General features: G+C 38.5%; 3 protein-coding genes across 4 annotated transcripts; 2 read left to right on the top strand and 1 right to left on the bottom strand.

Moving 5' to 3' along the window:
- Positions 1 to 769: 769 nt before the first annotated feature.
- Positions 770 to 3,193, bottom strand: zgc:194242 (putative methyltransferase ydaC). 2 transcript variants are annotated; one of them, XM_027288525.1, is made up of 4 exons: positions 2,751 to 2,871; positions 1,836 to 2,092; positions 1,522 to 1,702; positions 770 to 1,421 (listed from the first exon to the last, which is right to left on the bottom strand). In XM_027288525.1, exons 1-4 carry the CDS (start codon positions 2,794 to 2,796, stop codon positions 1,225 to 1,227), a joined length of 681 nt encoding a protein of 226 aa, XP_027144326.1. In that variant the 5' UTR covers positions 2,797 to 2,871; the 3' UTR covers positions 770 to 1,224. The 2 variants fall into 2 exon arrangements, with proteins under 2 accessions (XP_027144326.1, XP_010745322.2); XM_010747020.3 differs by lacking the exon at positions 2,751 to 2,871 and adding an exon at positions 3,059 to 3,193 and having other exon boundaries at positions 772 to 1,421.
- A 292-nt stretch (positions 3,194 to 3,485) lies between these two features.
- etv7 (ETS variant transcription factor 7) lies at positions 3,486 to 7,221 on the top strand. The gene is made up of 9 exons (XM_010747008.3): positions 3,486 to 3,712; positions 3,901 to 4,048; positions 4,175 to 4,339; positions 4,424 to 4,600; positions 5,394 to 5,501; positions 5,615 to 5,758; positions 6,063 to 6,205; positions 6,325 to 6,425; positions 6,521 to 7,221. The coding sequence occupies exons 1-9, from the start codon at positions 3,680 to 3,682 to the stop codon at positions 6,690 to 6,692; spliced, it is 1,191 nt and encodes a 396-aa protein (XP_010745310.2). The 5' UTR covers positions 3,486 to 3,679; the 3' UTR covers positions 6,693 to 7,221.
- Positions 7,222 to 7,293: 72 nt separating this feature from the next.
- On the top strand, positions 7,294 to 12,628 carry pnpla1 (patatin-like phospholipase domain containing 1). Its single transcript, XM_010746995.3, has 10 exons — positions 7,294 to 7,426; positions 8,096 to 8,313; positions 8,392 to 8,624; positions 8,717 to 8,782; positions 8,858 to 9,070; positions 9,781 to 9,841; positions 9,963 to 10,214; positions 10,431 to 10,548; positions 11,116 to 11,238; positions 11,367 to 12,628. The coding sequence occupies exons 2-10, from the start codon at positions 8,106 to 8,108 to the stop codon at positions 11,551 to 11,553; spliced, it is 1,461 nt and encodes a 486-aa protein (XP_010745297.3). The 5' UTR covers positions 7,294 to 7,426; positions 8,096 to 8,105; the 3' UTR covers positions 11,554 to 12,628.
- Positions 12,629 to 19,499: the final 6,871 nt, after the last annotated feature.

The following is a 19,499-nucleotide window of genomic DNA, read 5'->3' as shown; positions in this document are numbered from 1 at the left end:
GACCGGAAAACGGCCGCCACCTACCGTCGAGATACTGCAGTTAAAAAAATAAATAAACGGCATCTGCTGCTCATAGACATATATACATAGACGCCGCATTGAGCGCTGAATCGTACGTAAACGGCGCCGCCATATTGGTTCGGGCAGATCTGCCCGAACCAATATGGCGGCGCCGTTTACGTATCGCGACCAACAACCAACCCGCTCAATGCGGCGTCTATGTATATATGTCTATGCTGCTGCTTTTCTCTTGGACATGTTTGGGAAGAAGACATCCATATTTTTAAATCACTTTGAGTTCCAGTTACCATTTGTTGTCATTCTCTCCACATCCAGTGAGGCATAGAGATGATTTCTCTGAGTTTATCAATGTAATAAAGTGCTGTCAGACTTTACAACACCAGCACCTGATCATGTTGTAGTCTCCTGTTCATGTTGTATTGCAATTTTTTTTCTATTATATTTCATTTATACCTTGCAGTTATTATTTATATCATGGTCACTTACTTTTGTAATATTATTTATAGATAGATAGATAGATAGATAGATAGATAGATAGATAGTCTGTTTTGAAGGTTGATTGTTTTTTTTGTGTTTATTGTGTAGGTTATAGATATTTCTGTCTATTTAATTTCTGTCTGTTTATTGTGTTGTTGTTTTTTTGTCTTTTCTACTTTTTTTAATTCTGTAGTGTATGCTACACTTTCTATCTATCTATCTATCTATCTATCTATCTATCTATCTATCTATCTATCTATCTATCTATCTATCACGCTCACATTCACACCTCACACCCGATTTAGAGTCACCTATTAATTGCATGTCTTTGGACTGTGGGAGGAAGCCGGAGTACCGGGAGTTCTATGAGAGAACCCACACAGACACAGGGAAAACATGCAAACTCCAAACAGAAAGGCCCCAGCTGGGGTTCAAACCAAGAACCTGACGGGCGACAGTGCTAATTACTGTACTGTACTGACACTCACTTATTATCACTCTATCTCTGTTATTTTTTATCCCATTTATAGCACAATTACCCCTTCATGCAGATCACATATATGTGTTTTTATTTTTTTTCATTTTACATCTATGCTGTATGCTTGTAATCTTTAACATCTGTAGCATTGTAATACAGTTGTACTATTATGCACTTTGTAACCATTACTTGTAATTAGGAACTTTGTAACCAGTGCCCCAAAATGCCCCTTCAGTTTGATTTCAGTCTCATTTCCAGGCAGTGGCATAGATAGCCTGAAAAGTAATCTTTTTGCCTTGTATGTCTTCCATTCTGACATCAGTGAAGCCAGAGTCTCTCAGAGCTGCCATGTAGACCTCCGGGTGCCAGTTCTCCCCTGGCATCACTCGCTTTGCTGCCATTGTAGCAACATGGAACAACCTCAGCGTGGTCACCATCAGGCCTCCTACATTTGTAGTAAGAAATTCAATCTGAGACAGGTTTTAATTTGGATAACAAGTGTGCCTTGAAAGTAAAGATTGTCTTTCTGTAACAACATCATATACCTGGTTTCATGACACGGTGTATCTCTGTGGCTCCCTTCCTGAGATCTGGCCAGAAGTAGTAGCAGTTACAATGAAATACTTTATCCACAGTGCTGTCAGCCAGAGGCATTGCTGCTACATCACAGTGATGAAGAGTCACTTTCCCACTGACCACAAGTTCCTTCAGTCGCTCGCTTGCCATCTGCAAGAATAGAAAAGGAGGAATGAGCAATGTTCCCATGTTTTTTAATTACTGCTTTGTTATTTTAAGACACTCTGTACAACCTTCAAAGACTTGTATGTGATAAACAAAGCTGTCAGTATTCATACTTCACCTGATGCATGTACTCTGAGTAATCTACCCCTATAAGGCGGCCTGTGGGCTCTGTGAGCAGTTTGGCTGCTGCCTGCAGGCCGAGTCCTGGACCGTGTCCTAGCTCCAGCACTGTATCTCCAGGTTGGATTCCACTCAGCTGTACAGCATTTTCCTCAAGAACCTGGTTGCGTGCTGTGAGGAACTTACTGACCAGCCACCCTGCCACTGATCGTGTCGGGAGGCCCAACTGTTTTCCCAATTTTTCAGCCCACATCACTGGATAAATCAAACAGAAAAGACACATGGGTATTTTCATACAGGTGGCTGTAAAAGATCAGAGATTTACAACCACAAAATGCAAATCATTGTATACAGGTTAGCCACACTGTCTTTTTGCTTTTGTTTAGTGCAAGGATTGTACAGGTTAAAAATAGCGCTGTAACTCTCAGATACTTTCATTTTTAATTAATCTGTTGATCATTTTCTCAATTTATTTTCTAACTGATTAGTTGTTTGGTAAATAAGATGTCAGAAAACTGTAAAAAATGTTGATCACTGTTTCCCAAAACTTAAGGCCACGTCCTCAAATTTTAGTCCACAACCCAAACAAATTCAATTCATAAAGAAAGGACTAAAGAAACCAGAAGAAGGTTCACATCAGAATCAGAGACTTTGACAGACTGGACATTTTTTGACTCATAATTAATTAATCGATTATTCAGTAGTTGACAACTAATCAATTAAGTGATTAATCGATTATTCAGTAGTTGACAACTAATCAATTAAGTGACTAATTCTTGCCGTTCTGGTTAAAAATGCATTAAAATAGTGGCATTTTGATAGAAAGCATTGATTAAATGAATCTCATTAAATCAATTTAGTTATGATACAGATACTTCATGATCATCATACGACAAAATGGACTGGTTGAAACCTTTTAATAGTGTTTTCAGTGTACTTCTGAGTTGGACTTTGTCCATCTGGCCGAGCCTCCTCTCCAGTCAGAGTCCTTCGGGATAACTTCTAAAGTTCTATCTAGGCTCGACGCTCTTGTAGGCACTGATACTGATTATCATTCCGTCACTGTATATTAGATATAGGCTTATAGACGACAGTATATTGCACATAGTCACTGTTTTCTCAGTGTAAGCTCTGTGGTTGGGGCCGTCGCTTTACGCACGAAACGTAAAGTAAACTATACTATTGCATATGTTTCTTATGCTCTCTGGATAAACACCTTACCTAGTTTGTCGGTTAGTAGTGTGATCGCATAAGCAGTTTGTTTGTACGCAGTTGTTGGTTGACTGTCTTCTGTAAGAGGAGGAGGAGCTGCGAGGACTACTTCAGGCGCAGGCGCTGCTCTGTCCTGTCGCTTCTCATTCACACATTCACACTCCCATAGTTTTTAAAAAAAAAACTTTTACTCACTTCCTGTCATTTGCAGTTATCTCCCTCACAACAATTAATTTATATAGTGGGAAAAGGCACAGGGAACAGCTTTGTCTGATACTTCATTTAAATAAAAGATTCAATGCAACCTTGGTCTAAATACGCTGCGCTCTTATCAAGTGCAGCCAAAAGTTTCTGGAAATGTAATCTGCGGTTGCTTCCTCCAATCAGCCTATTTTGCACACACCCCCGCTGCGAGGATTGTGTTTCTTTCGTTTTCATTTCCCGGAAGGATCGAATGTGAAAATAACTTATTCTTTTTTCTTCGTGTTATTTTTGATTTTTTCATTTAAAATGGAGTTTGGGGAGATTTGACCTGCAGCGCAGTTCAGTTATTGTAAGAGCTGAATGTTTTTTTTAACAAGGAGATCGTCCAGTTTATTTCGTATAGTCGAATAGATAAAGGACATTTCCATGGAGAACATTTCCCCGTCACCTTTGGTCAAGGTGAGTTCAAGAGCATACCGGTTAACAATTTAAATCTAGACCATGGTCATTTGATATTCTATTTAGGTTATACTGAAGTTGTAACTTTTAAGTAGAGCTAAAATGTTTTAAAGTCGCTCTGCTGATTCTATACTGCCACTAAGCGGTGTGTATGTGTACTTATGGGAACGTGTGTACATGCTTTGCAGCAAGAAAACAGAGCAAACAGCCCTACATCCATAATTCATGGAGGTCAAGTCAACATTCCTCTTAGTGTGCATCACTCCCCCCCTCAGCAGCTTCCTTTGGTCAATCCTCCCTCTCAGGAAGATCTGTGGCATCTACCTGGACGGCTGCGTGAGTTTAACCCTCTTCTGTCTGATATATGCTGACTTCATAAATAATATGCAGCAGAGTAGACTCTGCTATAGTACAAATAACAACTGTAACACTGTGTTTTTTAATTACTGTATCTGTCTTTAGGAATAAACCCATCTCTGTGGGATAAGGAGGATGTTGCCCACTGGCTCCACTGGGCTCAGAAGGAGTACTCACTGCGCCGGCCCGAAAAAGGCCACTTTGAGATGAACGGCCGAGCACTGTGCCTGCTCACCAAGGAAGACTTCAGACGCCGCTGTCCCAGCTCAGGTAGAAATGAATGTGTATGCAAAAGGACAGCGTGCTAACTAGTTTTGTGGCTGTGTTTTCATATGCACCCCTTGTCCTCTGCAGGTGATGTTCTTTATGAGATCCTACAGTGTGTAAAACAGCAAAGGAGGAGTGTTGTCTGTGACCCTCCAAACACATCTCCCTCCCTGGTAACTGGGAACATCCAGAGCCCAATCAGCTACCAGATACCACCTCAGAGTGTCAAAGAGCCCCAGCCTGCCACTGTCAGTGACAGCCAGGGTCAGTAATGTCGAGGATTACATATTCAAACATACAGAATCAGCAATCAAAAAGCACGCACACAGAGTACACACACAGTTGTTAGTGTGTTGCTTGTTAAATAAAACTTGTTTATCCTGGTTAGACTGTCGAGGAAAATACTTCCTGCTCAGCTTCATTTGCATGGGCAGATACATAAAGGAATTTATGCTCTATCCTGTGTTTGTTGTAACGTACTCGTGAGGACATCCATTGGCTTCTTATTTCCTTTGCACTAATTGAATCAATTTACATTTTTACTGGTAACTATACTTCCATACATGTGAGGACAAAGGGGTAAAGAAGTAGTCAGAATGTCAAAAATGTTAACAGTACACTCAATAATGGCTACTTCCAGGGTAAAATGATTGTAATCAGTGTTTTAATGGCGTTGCTTGAGAGGTCTCACTGCATTAAGTGCTGTTAGGTAGTTTAAAGAACTCCAGTGAATCTTGTATTTAGCATGAAAAAAAAGTTTAAGGACATTTTACCCTCCAGTAGAGAACCACAAACACACTCTTTGTTTGACCCTACAATAAAAAAAAGGTGCTTTCCATTATCAAGGATAGGATTTGTGCCAGTGGGTGTGCCATTGTTAACTGGAAACAGTTATCTTACAATTCCAGAGTCCATATCTGTGACTTTGTTTTACATACTTTATGCAAGTAGTAGTAGGCCAATGACCTATGATCAAGCTGCCATAAAGTCAAGTTTGCTTTCAATTTAGCTTTTTTTGTCACAGTTCCTCATTTTTCTCTCACTTTCAAAATTGCAGTGTCTGCAGCTGTTGTAACCACTGTCGCCAACCAGCCAGAGCCCACATCACCTCTCAGAGATCATCCCATGATCCTTTATGCGTTCCATGTTCCAGTCGCACATACGAGTGAGTATAACAAACAGCGCCCTGCAGTTGTAGCTATTTACTGTGAGGTCTGGTTTTCTGTCCCTCTTTGTCTGTTACTCTCTGTATCTTTTCTCTCTCTCTCTCTCTCTTAGATGGATCAGCAGTTGTCTCTACGTTGCCCAACAATCAAGTTCAGTGTCCTCCCCAAACAGAGAGCGTTATCCAGGAGCCGCTCAACCTTTCCAGCCGAGAGAAGCCAAGGAGCCCTCTGCATAAAGCCAACGGTCGCATCCCAGGTAGTGTTACGTATTATTTATTAAGACTTGTGTATTCACCTGTAAAATATAAATACATGTAATTTGTCCTAGAGAAGTTGCACAGATATATATAAAAATGGCACCCTTTTAAAAACTGCATCAAGCTATTTCTGCGCACCAGTAGGGTAGACAAACTCAGACACAATACCTTTGACCAGCTTCTCAGTTTGGCTGTTCATTTGCATTGCGTATCTTTGCATTATGGGTACTCCATATACTAATAATTGATTATTGTAGTATACATTTTGGCAACATGTCCTCTTACTGTTTTGATCATGTCCAGAGTGCAGACTGCTGTGGGACTATGTATATCAGCTACTGTGTGACGACCGCTACCAAGAATACATCCGATGGGAAGACCAGGACAGCCTGGTGTTCAGGGTGGTTGACCCTAACGGACTGGCACGTCTCTGGGGAAACCACAAGGTGAGCTTCCAGCTCTGTGAGTAATGAACACGGGCGTGGAGGCACAAAAACAGGGGAACATGAGACCAGAGTAAATATTGTAGAGTCACTCCCTGATGATGTGTGATATCTCTTTACAGAACCGAGACAATATGACCTATGAGAAAATGTCCCGTGCTTTGCGGCACTACTACAAGCTGAACATCATCAAGAAGGAGCGAGGACAAAAACTCCTTTTCAGGTCTCTGTCTCTACCTCTTTGTCATTCTCTTCATGTTTTATTCCCACAGCAACACACACATTTATTTTTATTGCCTCTTCTCTGCCATCCATCAGGTTTCTGAAACTCCCACAGGACAACAGGAAACCAATGGTTGACCCTGCAGAGTCCCCAGAATACACTCCACCTCAGGACCAGGACTTTGTAGACAGCAGTCCTGCACATGAGTTCAGTGAGGACCATTTTGAGGTTTCCCCTGATCGTGCTTCTCCACAGCCTCCTCCATAGTAACAAGTGTATTTAAATGTCTTAAATACAGTACAACAACACAACCGATGACAGAAAGTGGGGATTGTAGTGTATATATCTCGCCTTTGGAGCTTCAGAAAATTGCACATGCATATACAGGTTTAACAAATGCCCTGTTTTTTAGGTATTGTGAATTTTTGCACTGCGGGGTTGCTTTTGTTTTAGATGTGAATCAATGCATATTTCACCAATCAGAACGAACACTAATATTAAAGGGAAAGAGGAAAACTGTGAAAGAAATCACACCAAACAGCCAAATAATTATCAGAACATACATTTCTCAGGCTTGCTCAATATAATTGCACTTAGTAGAAATAGTTCCAGTTTGTTTTGTGGTTGTGATTGAATTTTTTGTGTTGCAGGTTAAATGCCAGTTTGTACAAGTCGCACAGTTGGTTTTATTATAATTTTGCCTGAAGGCATTTGTTAAGTTTAAATTTAATGTAGCTTTCAAGTTAATTGTCATTGTTTTTTCTGCTTTGTAAAATAAATGTTTTGTATGGTACAACCCAAATGACTTTATTTGAATACTGTAATTGTATCTTAGAGCTTGCCTTACTACATTGTTATTCTATTACAGATTACCAGTGATGAGACTAGCCTATTTGAAGAATAATCTAGTTATAACAATTCATGACCATCCATGCTGTGTAAATCCTTTCATGGGATACACCAAACTACTTAACACAACGACCAAAAGATAACACAAGCAGGTCAGAGCTACTTCCACCTTGCTATATTATATTATCATTAATTAAAAAACCTATGATATATTTTTATTATTATGGGTATTGTATAAGACCAGTGCTTTTAACTTTTGTTTCAGTAAAGAAAATGAGAATTAGGTGTTGATATTAATGTTTGTTTCCCTGATGAGGTACTGTAATAGAAAAAAAGACAACAAATTAAATATAAAACATTTCAAACATACCAAGTTTAATTTAAAGTTTAAATGTTAATAATTCTGTTTTTGTATCTGTGACATCCTAAATAATGTATTTGCCTAGAAGTCTTTGTTGGAGTTCATGGTAATAGCACTTAAAAGTGCTTATTAGAGGGTTGTTAGTCATTATTTAGTTCTGCATTGCAGGAGATCTGGAACCTTTTGTTTATTTAGTATCACATGGAAGTCATTCTGAGATAAGCAAACCAAAATCATGTCAGTGTTCTAGAACAGAAACACACAAAATATCACTGAGAGTGTTGTAATGCTATATCACATGGGCATGACCAATATGGTATATCTAATTGAGATTGGTTTAAAAACACTGGTTGTGAAAACCTTGCCCAGTTTTCACTGGATTACTTGTCTCAGCTTGCTTTGACTTCTACATCTAAAAAGACAAAAAGGAGAAGTTTTTGCAACATTTTCAGCATTTTAGTCTTCAGAAAATGGCTCCAGGAGTTTCCAGTTATCATTATCGTGAAGTTCCTCCTTCCTTCTCTTTCTCTGGATCTGGATTCCTGGCCACCTACCAGTTAGGTGTTGCCCAGGGCTTTTTAAATCATGCACCCTGGATACTGCGGACAGCACCTTGTGTCCTGGGTGCATCTGCTGGGTCCTTGGTAGCAGCTGCTGTAGTATGTGAAATGAGCCTGAGTAAGTGACTTTTTCTTTTTCTCCTCAAATTTAGCTTCTGTTGCTTGTATTTACAGTTTTTAAATCATTTTTTTACAGCTACTATCCGGGATGAAATGCTACATTTTGCCAAACAGGTTAAGGCTTTTACACTTGGACCATTTAACCCCTCAATCAATGTTTTCCACTGGTTAGAGTTAATTTTACACAAACATCTTCCGTCTGATGCGCACCAACTGGCCAGTGGGCGTCTAGCTGTGGCTATGACCCGCCTGACTGATAGTAAGCTCATTATCATGTCTGACTTCCACTCCAAAGAGGATGTAGTACAGGTGAGTTAGTCCTACAGATTCACGTCCTTATGATTTATAAGAAACCATTGTTTTAAAGCATACTACCATTTTTATTCACATGTTGTCTTTAGGCTTTGCTGTGTAGCTGCTTTGTGCCAGGGTACTGCGGTATGGCGCCTCCAACCTTCAAAGGAGAAGTGAGTATTTGATGACCTTTTCACAAACTCTCTCTGTTTATTCTCTACAATAATGTACATGATCTTATCTCACAGCATTATGTAGATGGGGGTTTCAGCAGCATGGTGCCAAAATTGCCTATACCGTGCAGTCACATCTTGACGGTGTCTCCATTCTCTGGAGAGATAGACATCTGTCCTGCCGACACACCTTCCATGTGGAACATGGTAGTGAGTGGAACAACCTTGAAGGGCAACATTGCTAACAGCTTCAGGGTCATCAATGCTCTCTACCCCATTGATCTGGAGGTCAGACACCCTCACTGAACGCTAAGCTCTCCATGTGCAGACTTTTGTTCTCAGTCTATTATTGTATATTGGTAGCTCCCTAGGTGGGTGAATAAGTTGCGTGACATAGAAATTTGGTACAGGAACAACAACAAATTGGGACTCAACTGAATACTATTCAGGAAATCAGAATGATTGCATAGTTTTTTTTGCTACATAACATGGAAATCAGAATGATTGCATAGTTTTTTTTGCTACATAACATCAGAATTAGAAATACTTTAATAATCCCTGGGGGAAATTATTTTTGTTATAATAATCCAGGAATTCAAGGTTTTGTTAAACAAGTAATTATCTATTAAGAACTATATATATATATATATATATATATATATATATAATATATATATATATATATATATAATATATATTATATATATATAATATATTATATATATATATATTAAACTAAATAAATATTATAAAGGTATATCAAAAATACCAAATTTAACAGTTAAGTGCTACAAATGCAAAAGTAATTGGCCGTGTTTGTGTCAGATTACAGAGGTGTATCATGATATTATAATGATTTATAAGCATATCTGTCCACCTAAATGTTAAAATGTAAGTTGTTTTTTCTTTTGCAAATAATAATAGAGTCACGCAAAGCTGATGACTTTTGTCATGACGTAAATGACTCACATTTCGTGTGCTGTTCTTTCTCTCTTTAGACTCTGGAACAAGCCTACGACAGCGGCTACAAAGATGCTATTCATTTCCTTCTGAGCAATGGTGGGTCAGCTGTGTTTAGAGGGCAAAAAAATTAAAGATGATATTGTACTTTTATATTACACGCACTCTCAATCTGACTAACTTTCTTTATTTCTCTTTCACGTCTTCCCTTCGTGTCCAGATCTTGTCCCACATTTTATGATAGACAAAGTACCCCAAGGGCAACTTAACTATAACCAAACTAAAACGTGGATCCACCTGGAGAGCAACACAGAGAAAGAGGAAGAGATGAAGGTGGACAAAGAGACCATTACACTGACATCGTTTGCAGACAGTACATGCATGCAGACAGACAGCTGTACTGAGCACAAATTGACTGGAGATCGGCCAATTAAAGACCCTCGTCTTTACTATTTTGACATGGTTAAGAAAGGTATGACTGCCACACACACATGCACACACACACACACACACACAAAACAGCCTTCTGATTATATACAGTATATCAAAAATTACATTAAATGAAGAGATCATGTATGATCATGTAAATTCATAGATGTATTTATTCATTAAACCAGTCAGTTAACTGCATTTAGCTAGCTTGTTACACAAGTTTGTGTAAACACTTTTTTCAACATTTCTATTTCAGTTCTTCTGGGCAACATGGGGACTTATCTGAGCATGTTTGGACTCACTACAAGAATCTTATTCTACCTGCTTCTTCCTATCATGCTGTCATTTTACGCCATACACCGAAGTAGTCACAGGTAATAAAAAACACTGAACATACACAGACAACACTGTAACTGTTGAGGACACAGAGGTAGTATGCTACAAAAATGCAAGGGGAAGGAACAATCTTTATATCTTCTCGGATTTAAAGTACTAGTCTAATGTTTGACAGTTTGAGTTAGATGAGAAGATCAATACAAATACAAAGACCAACAAAACTGGCACAAATGACCGATAAAACTATAACCTGCAACTTGTATACTTTGGTTTTTGTAAGATTAAACAAACAGGGTATATCATGTTACTTAATGATATTTAGAGTTGTTGGAAGGCTGATTTTGTTTCCCTTAAGACAGAGCCAGGCTAACTGTTCCCCTGTTGACTGTAGCTTCATATTTAGATATGAGAGAAAATCTCAGCTAACTTCAGGCACCAAAGTGAATAACTCTATTTCCTATAATGTCGAAGTATTGGTCCAAGACAGATCTAAAGGCATTCATTCATTTATATTCAGAGTGAGTTAAGGGCACTTGTCCAACATAACGATGTCATGGTTGTAGAATGTAGAAATAGTATTTCAGTAAGTCTTTTCTCTCTCCCAGGCTGGAGTTGTTGTTCAGACAGGCACCCACGTTGCTGTTCTGGGTGTGGCATGGCCTCAGACACATTACATCCTTCTTTCTCAACACATTTGTCTGCACCCTTGTGAAGAACATGAAGGACTGGTAAGACTGCAAATTGTGCTTAATGCTTCCAGAAATACTGCTTATCTATTCCTCCATACTGTATGCAGATATCTTCCTTTCTTGTTTCACATTTAAACTGATATTCCAGACTCATCTATATGTTTTAGGATTATGCCAATCATCCTGCTGTTGGAGTATGTGAAAATTCAAGCACAATATGAAGCTCCACAATGGCAGAAGCACGCAACATCTCGCAATGAGTTTCCCTCTTCTGCTCATTCAGAAGATATCAGGCATGGGAGTCTGCACAGACAGTTCATCACTCCATCACGAGATTGCAAAAAAACAAAATAACAGAATATGTACACAGAGTTGCTGACTTTTTGCACATAAGGTGTTCAATGTAATGTTGTATGTTAAGCCTGGTTTTGTTTGATGTAAGCTGGTTAAAATATTTCTATTATTTTAAATAGTTTAAGGCCTAGTTGTGGTAATAACTGGTATAAGGCGACACTACTTTTACCCTATGACAGAAAAGCATTAAGACTGAAGGTGGCATAAGGTGGCCAGTTAATGTCTTCCTACTGGAAGCATGAATGTGAAAATACTGTGTGGTCCAAACTAAGTTGTCATGAGATATGCTTTATTGGAAATGAAAAGTCTGGCCTGATGTTGCATTAGGTAATGAGGTCACATACTGTAGAGTTGAAATCAAATCTGAAGACGATTCATTAGGAATCATCCTTGGTGGAAGTGTACATTCATAAGTTAAGGTTTGTGTTATGCTGTACAGCTATATAATTGTAATGTTTAATATTATTCTATGTTTGGCCTAATTAACAGAATCAAACCACATTGTTAAATCTCTAAAATACTCATGTGTTTTAAAGCATACTGTGATTTCTGTTGCTAAACCACAAACACTGACTGCTGACACAAGTGTGGATGTCAGTGGTTCATCAGCTGACTTGTGTGAAAAACAAATAATCAATTATAGGACATTTTTGTGGCTCATCCCTGACAAAATATTTGCGGTTTCAGTCAAGTCTAGAGTAGCTTCAGGGCGTTTCTCTAGACTGTTCCTAATTTCATTTCCCCATGAGAGGTGACAAGTAGTCCTGTGATGTGCTATTTGAACACTGTACTCTTTCACTCCTGGTTTCCCTGAGCGAAAGCATTCACTACCTCACTAATAATGTTCATTGATTTAATGTTAAAGTTCAGTAACCTTCAGAATGCCCTCATTTCTTTTTCAGGAGGCTGCAGGAAGTTCTGCACATTACTACGTGCTATGACGCAGAAACCATTGACTTTCTGCAAAGACTGCAAAGTGATTTTCTCATACTATTTGTCCTGTACTATATATATATTGGCTTGTACAATGTATTTGTAAGGTGATCATTTAACCTATAATATTTAAACAGCTATACAACCAGTGAAGCGTTTTGGTGTCCATCAAATATATTATTGTGAGATACTGCAGAGATATTATTGCATTGTTCCAAAGAAAATATTAATGTTAATAACACTTCACTCCCTTCTCATCCCTGTAATTTTCAAATATTCCCTAATTTGTAGTGGCTGTCACTTGTTATGATCACCATCCATCCATTTCTCATAACCACTTATTCTTATCAGGTTTCACTGGTTTGAGCATTGGGCAAGAGGCGGTTTACACCCTGGACAAGTTGCCAGTTTATTACGGGGCTGACAGCGACACACCCATCTCCTTCAGAATGAAAACCCAGACTTCTTGACTATAACTTTTGGCATCTAAAATGTCATTTCACAAAATCTCCACAAGATGGAGCATTGAGCACAAGGGTGGAGCACAGTGTACTGTAACTTGGTTGACTTGCTTACTACTTAACATGTGCTGTGATATTGAAGTCTACCAGATCTCTCAGCCCAACCCAGAGTACAAATTAAAGGTACATAAAAATATCTTTCTTTTTGAACTCCTTGAACAGAAGAAGACTAAAATTTAACGACTTTAAAAATGAGTCTGATGATTTGGATTCAACCTGTACCAGCTTTGTTAACTGTCTCCACTTATTACACATACTTTTCAGATTAATACACCATGTGAAACATTTAAATAAACAACTTTTCTAAGGTAAGGTATGTTTTTGGGATTTCATGCCTTTTCAGTCAGTACAGAGGTGATAGAAAATGGAGGGAGGTCTCCAGACTAGCTTGGACCAGTGACAGTGACAACAGCCAGTATCTTAACTTCTAATCTACACCACACACAGTACACACCTGAACAGCTAATCTACCTTTTACACTCTGAATGGTAACATGTGTTCCAGAGCCGGGATGGATCATTTGATCTCTGTGCGCCATGTCCTTTTCATACAAACGGCCTGTTACCTAGGATGGATCCTCTTATATAATGGGTGTGGATGGATCATAGGGATAACACACACATCTGCTGCTGTCCTACACCAGCCACTGATCCAGCCAGTCAGCTGGAAACCAGCTGGCTTTGTAAAGACAGAGAGGAGACACGGTGCATAGGGGTACATGCATTTAGCATGTGCAGAAAAAGAGAAGATTCTATTAATTAAGAAAAAACAATAGATCTTCTTCCTGGACTATTAAAAGACCATAAAAAATCATTTGAGGAAATGACTGACATGGCTAAGATTAGAGCTCAAGTTTCCTGTGACTATGGCGATGATATACATCTAAAAGTACATGACCTTTTCATCAGTCTGCCTGGCAACAGGGTGACCATAGCGTGATATTAGTGATATGACGGCACAGTGACATTTATCTATGGGTTGCTTTGTGTGTAGGAGAAGAGACAGATAAAGTGGTTGGATGATTTCATAGTGATAAAGCATCATTACCTCACTGGTCGTGATCAATGGAAATGCAGCACTGAGAAGAAAAGAGGATGACCTTTGAGGTGACAAAGAGGGGTTGTGACCTTTACCGCCTGACATGCAGAGACTGTCTCCATCCTTCTCCAATCGGTCCACCACTTTTATCTGAAATATCTCAACAAATCTTGGACGGATTGTTATGAAATTCGGTACAGAGTGTAGCACTCAGAGGATGAAACCTACCAATTCAGCTGATCCCTTAAATTTCCCTTTAGTGTCACCAGTTGGTAAAATTAATAATTAATTTGTCATTAATGTACAAGAACCTGCAAAGCTAATGGCATCCCTATCATCGTCATTTGTACTTCGTGTTTAGTGCTAATTAGTGAATGTAAGGTAAGATACCTAAAAGAAGCTAGACAGTGTGTTGGCAGGGCATACCACTGTATGTAAGTACAGCCTGATAGAGGCACTAGCATGGCTGTAGACTCTAGTCATATTCAGATGTAGGCGATTATAACAATAGCAACATTTAATCTCAACAGTTCTACAAAATTTTGGCCTTAAGATGCCCAGACATTATGTGACCCTAACCCTAACCCTAAGCCTAACTACTACACTGAGTTTGTTTGTCTGTCTTAAAGAAAGGTAATCTCAAGGATCTGGAGGGGATAATTTAGATTAATTCTGTCCACTCAATCAACAGATCTAAACAGATGTCACCAAGTCACACTAGGGGTGAATGAATGCGAGTGTGTGTCCCTCATGGATCTCTTAGACCCTCAGTAGGACCCTGTGATTTAACAGGGTTCTACTGAGGGTAATAAACAGCAACAGATTAACAGTTTTCTGTTTCTAAACCTTTCCTCCTCCTCCTCCTCCTCTTCTTCCTCCTCCACCTCCTTCATCTTCCAAGTTTAGAGCCCAGTTGATAAGATGAAGAAATACTGTCTTGATGATGATGCCAGGCACTAAGACATATCTATTCCTTGTAAAACAGACTGGCAGCAGTCCATTTGTCTTTATTCTGACTGTCTTCACATCTCTCCTCTGTTAACATCTCATCACTTCATCTAATCTTTCTTTTACTTTAAAAAGGCATTTCATTCAGTGTAATTCTCAAGATTAAATGTCTATATGCAGACCTTTTTATGTTTAATAGTCATTAATAGTCAATAGTCATTTTTCTTTACCATACCCATCCTTTGCTATACATGTCTGTTTCTCAGTGATGCAAATGATAATTCTAGCATTGTAAAACAGGTTTAATTTTGACCAATAACAGTATAAAGAATGTACAGAGCATGTGTGACAGCATCTATAGGTTTCCGATTGGTTTCATTCCTCAGCCACTGAGGTTGCTGCTTGATTATGACTAATCAGTTTTTCATAGTCATGCTTTATCTCTGGAGCGGAAACAACAACTAGTCAGAGAAAGCTCCAAGAATTTGTAATCTACAGGCTATTGCCCTTTTAACTTCAGCACTTTAATGAGTCCCATGACTGGCTGCAATGAAACACCGTTCTGTTTTCAGTTTGTCTCACAGGAAGATGATTTAACCACTACCGCTGTGTTACTCTCTCATGACTGTTAGATAAGTGCGTAAGGTGGGAAACTATTGCAGTACACAGTTAAGATGATTGTATCCCTGCTTGTTAAACCTCTTTAACCCAGTGTACTTTACACAGAGTGATATTCTCTTTTCCCAGAATGATCTACTTACACAGATACTTACAGTGAAACACATTCATACAGAGTAAAACCACAGCCTAATCTGTTGACCTCAGATGCTCCAGTGGAGCACTTGTGTGTCAGGGCCCTTGTCCATGGACACCTTCACGTGGAGTGACAAAATGTTCTCGCTAATTTTCTTCGGTCTGGTTCTTATAACCAGACTCCCATTTTTTGTTTTCGAATCTCAATATTTTTGAAATCAACTGACAACTAGAGATGACTTTGTATTTGGGCTTACCTTAATTTAGGTGCAATGTGTAAGAATTGGCTTTGGACTACTAGGGCAGGACGGGCTAAGGCTAGCTGGTTAACATGCTATCTTCAGTGAATATACCTGCAACATGGAAGTGTTTGACATAACGTCATAATGTTTTTTCTTCACATTCTCATGATGACATTAATTCATTTTTAATCTTACATGTGCATCTTTAATTCAATAAGATATAAGGCTATAATGCGTTTTCATACTCATTCAACTTGCTTATTTATGTTTGACACTGCTAAAAACCAAAGGTGACCGAGCCTTTGTGGCGGCGGCCCCTAGGCTCTGGAATAACTTGCCCTGGCACATCCGATCTGCCGGATCATTTGAGGTTTTTAAATCCGCCCTGAACTTTTTCTCCCTGGCTTTTAACCAAGTTTAAGTATCTTAGCATTTATCTTAGCCTTTTGTAATTATGGCACTATATGTATTATATGTACACAGACATGCAAGAAGTAAATAGACACCTTCATTCAAATTCAAATTAAAGGTGTCTATTTACTTCTTGCATGTCTGTGTATATTATGTATTAACCTGTACAGCACTTTGGTCAACCTCACTTGTTTTTAAAAGTAAATAAATAAAAATAAAATTAAATAAAGTTTGAGTTGAGTTGAGTTGACACAGTTGTCAAAATAATCAGACTTATAACAATAATGTAAGATAAGCCAACATATTGTCATGACAACACTGACAAATTTAAATGTTCATGTCACTGATTGGGAAGCATCAGATCTGGTCTAAATAACAAATTATGAAAGTCTTGTAAAGAATGAATGTAGTTGTTGTTTTGTTTTGTTTTTTGTTGTTGTTGGTTTTTAAAATTACAAAACTGTTGACCGAGTTTTGTTAACTGGGCCATTACAAGCTGCAATCTGGTTCTCTCCTATACCGTATGTGTGCGCACCAGAGGGCTATTATCACCAGACACAGTTAATAATGGATGGAGATACACACACGCAGTATGACGTCTAGAGGAGGGAGGCCCTATGGCTCCAACATAAATAAAATGTGTGTCAGCTCTTTCCTCTGGGTCACACTAATTCTCTCTCCTCATGCCTATTGTGTCCTCCACTGTCTATCTTCTCACTTGCTCCCCATATCTCTCACTCCAGTGTGGAACTTTCCATCAAAGCATCTCGTTAATGATGGAGCACTCTCATGCATCTTTAAGCACTTGACAGGGATCTTCCACTGAGCAGTTTCAGCCAAACTCACACACATACACCTTTTGAAAAAGTCAACAATGTCGTAGATCATTTGCACTTGAATAATAAAAAGGAGAACGTGCAGTAAAGAACATGTACTTAACTGTACTTAACTAAACTGGATAAAAAACAACATTTGAATCATCTTTGTGTCCCAATAAATCTGTATTTATGTGATGTAAATATGTAAAAGTGTGTGTTTTAAATGTGTTGCATGTATCACTGTGTGTGGGGGGGGGGACTTTGGAAGCCCAAACAGTTTCTTTTTAGGCCGTCCCAGCAGATTAACTTCAGACACTGCATGCTGAAGATAACACTCCCACTGTCACGTACACAAATGGGATCATGGGTTTAAAAAAAAAAAGGCTTAAATGTCACATAACATTTTTACACCTGCACCAAGTCACTCCTGTTACTGACTGTTGCTTTCAATCTCATTATGTTTTTTGATTCCAAGGTGTTCCTGTTTTATATATATAAAACACACACATATGTGTGTGTGGGAGTGCTGTGTGCATATATAGAACACCAAAGGATATAGTGCATGTATGTATGTCTTTTGACATGTCCCATGTGTGCCAGACAATTCTTCAGTGAAAAATAAATAAGTACAATGCAGTTTGTGTTACAACACTCCAAAAACAAAAATCTCGAGTGATTATGCATTTTTATATTGTGGATTATAAATTATAGAAGGATTACTTTGGGGAACAGTTTTGAGATTAAAATGAGAAAAATGTGGAGATGTCTTTATAAAATGTAATTAATTTAATATAGAATTTTTAAGATTTAAAATATTATAAATGTGTCATTTTCAGATATAATTACATATATTATGCCTTTTTTATTTGAAGAACACATACGGAAAGTAATCTATAATTGAGTTTGGGTAATCCCTTGGATTACATTACCGATTACAATTTTGATGAGGTATCTAGTAGCTGTAATGGAATACAATTTTAGTGACCTATCCAACCTCGACAGGGATGCAGTCGGATTGACTGGCTGTGGTTAAAACTTCACAGTGTCATGAGAATATGGGACACACACACACACACACTTTCTAGATAAATCACCAGAAAGAGACACTGGGATTAAAATTTAAAAGCTGTTTTAGTTCTCGATGATCTGATATGATATCTGGATTTAGGATCTCAGATGGGTGCGCCCTTTACAAATTTGGGTTTGAGGCTCAACAGTGTATTATAGTCAAAATACAGCTGTTGTTGCAAGTTTAGGAACTTTGAACATCATCAACACTATCTTAGATATGTCCATCTAAATCTGTTAAATAAGTTTAAGTGAGAAGAACGGTTAGAATTTAAGAAGTCCTTGAACTTGTGTATGTTGTTAACATAGAGCAATGCATCTGTGCTGTAGCAATTTAGATGACAAGCATAAAAGCAATGCATGATGATGGCAATAAATGGTTACATATTGTGTTTAGATGAATATGTGGATTTTGGGTGACAGGGGCAGTGAAAATAAAGCAAAAGAAACGACTTGCACTTCAATTCTCCTGAAGTCTCCTAAAGTTCCCAAACCTTTTCTCTCTAGTCGCTAAAGGAGCAAAGTATATTTTATTGAAATAAGGGACCATTATCAGGACCAAATGTATGTCACTATGTTTGTATTTCTTTTCTTGTCTCTTTTGTTTTAATTATGCCGTCACAGCGCTCTTGTTTCCTCTTAAATTAATCAGACTCGCAGACCTTTTTAAGAGTAACTAAAGCACTAGTGAAACTGACAACCTTTGCAATGCAGTAATTACTGTCATAAGGCAATTAGTTACACCTTTGTTTGACATGTCAAAACTATAACAACATCAAATATAGTTTATATAACATACAGTTTTTATGTCCTTACCATGTCCTAATGAAATGTAAAATACATGCCACTAGGGGCGGTCGGTCGGTAGCGTAGTGGGTCAAGCGGCTGCCTCGTGTGTGGAGGCTACAGTCCTTGCTGCAGCTGGCCCTGTTTCGAATCCTGCATCGGACGGCCATTTACTGCGTGTCACTCCCCCTCTCTCTGCCCCCTGCTTCCTGTCTATATTCAGCTGTCCTATCATTAAAGGCATAAAAAGCCCCAAAAAATAATACATGCCACTAACCAGGACAGTTAGCATACACAATCTCTCCATCCTCCAGGCTATCAATACTGGCAATGAAATGGCTTTTCATGTTTTAATGAACACACTTTATTTCTGTGGCATGTTTCATGTCTTGAGAGTGATGTGACATCAAAGCATCATAACTCTCTCC

The sequence above is a fragment of the Larimichthys crocea genome, chromosome XV (assembly GCF_000972845.2).
Source record: "Larimichthys crocea isolate SSNF chromosome XV, L_crocea_2.0, whole genome shotgun sequence".
Taxonomy (NCBI): Eukaryota; Metazoa; Chordata; class Actinopteri; family Sciaenidae; genus Larimichthys; species Larimichthys crocea.
This window is presented reverse-complemented; position numbering and strand designations above follow the sequence as displayed.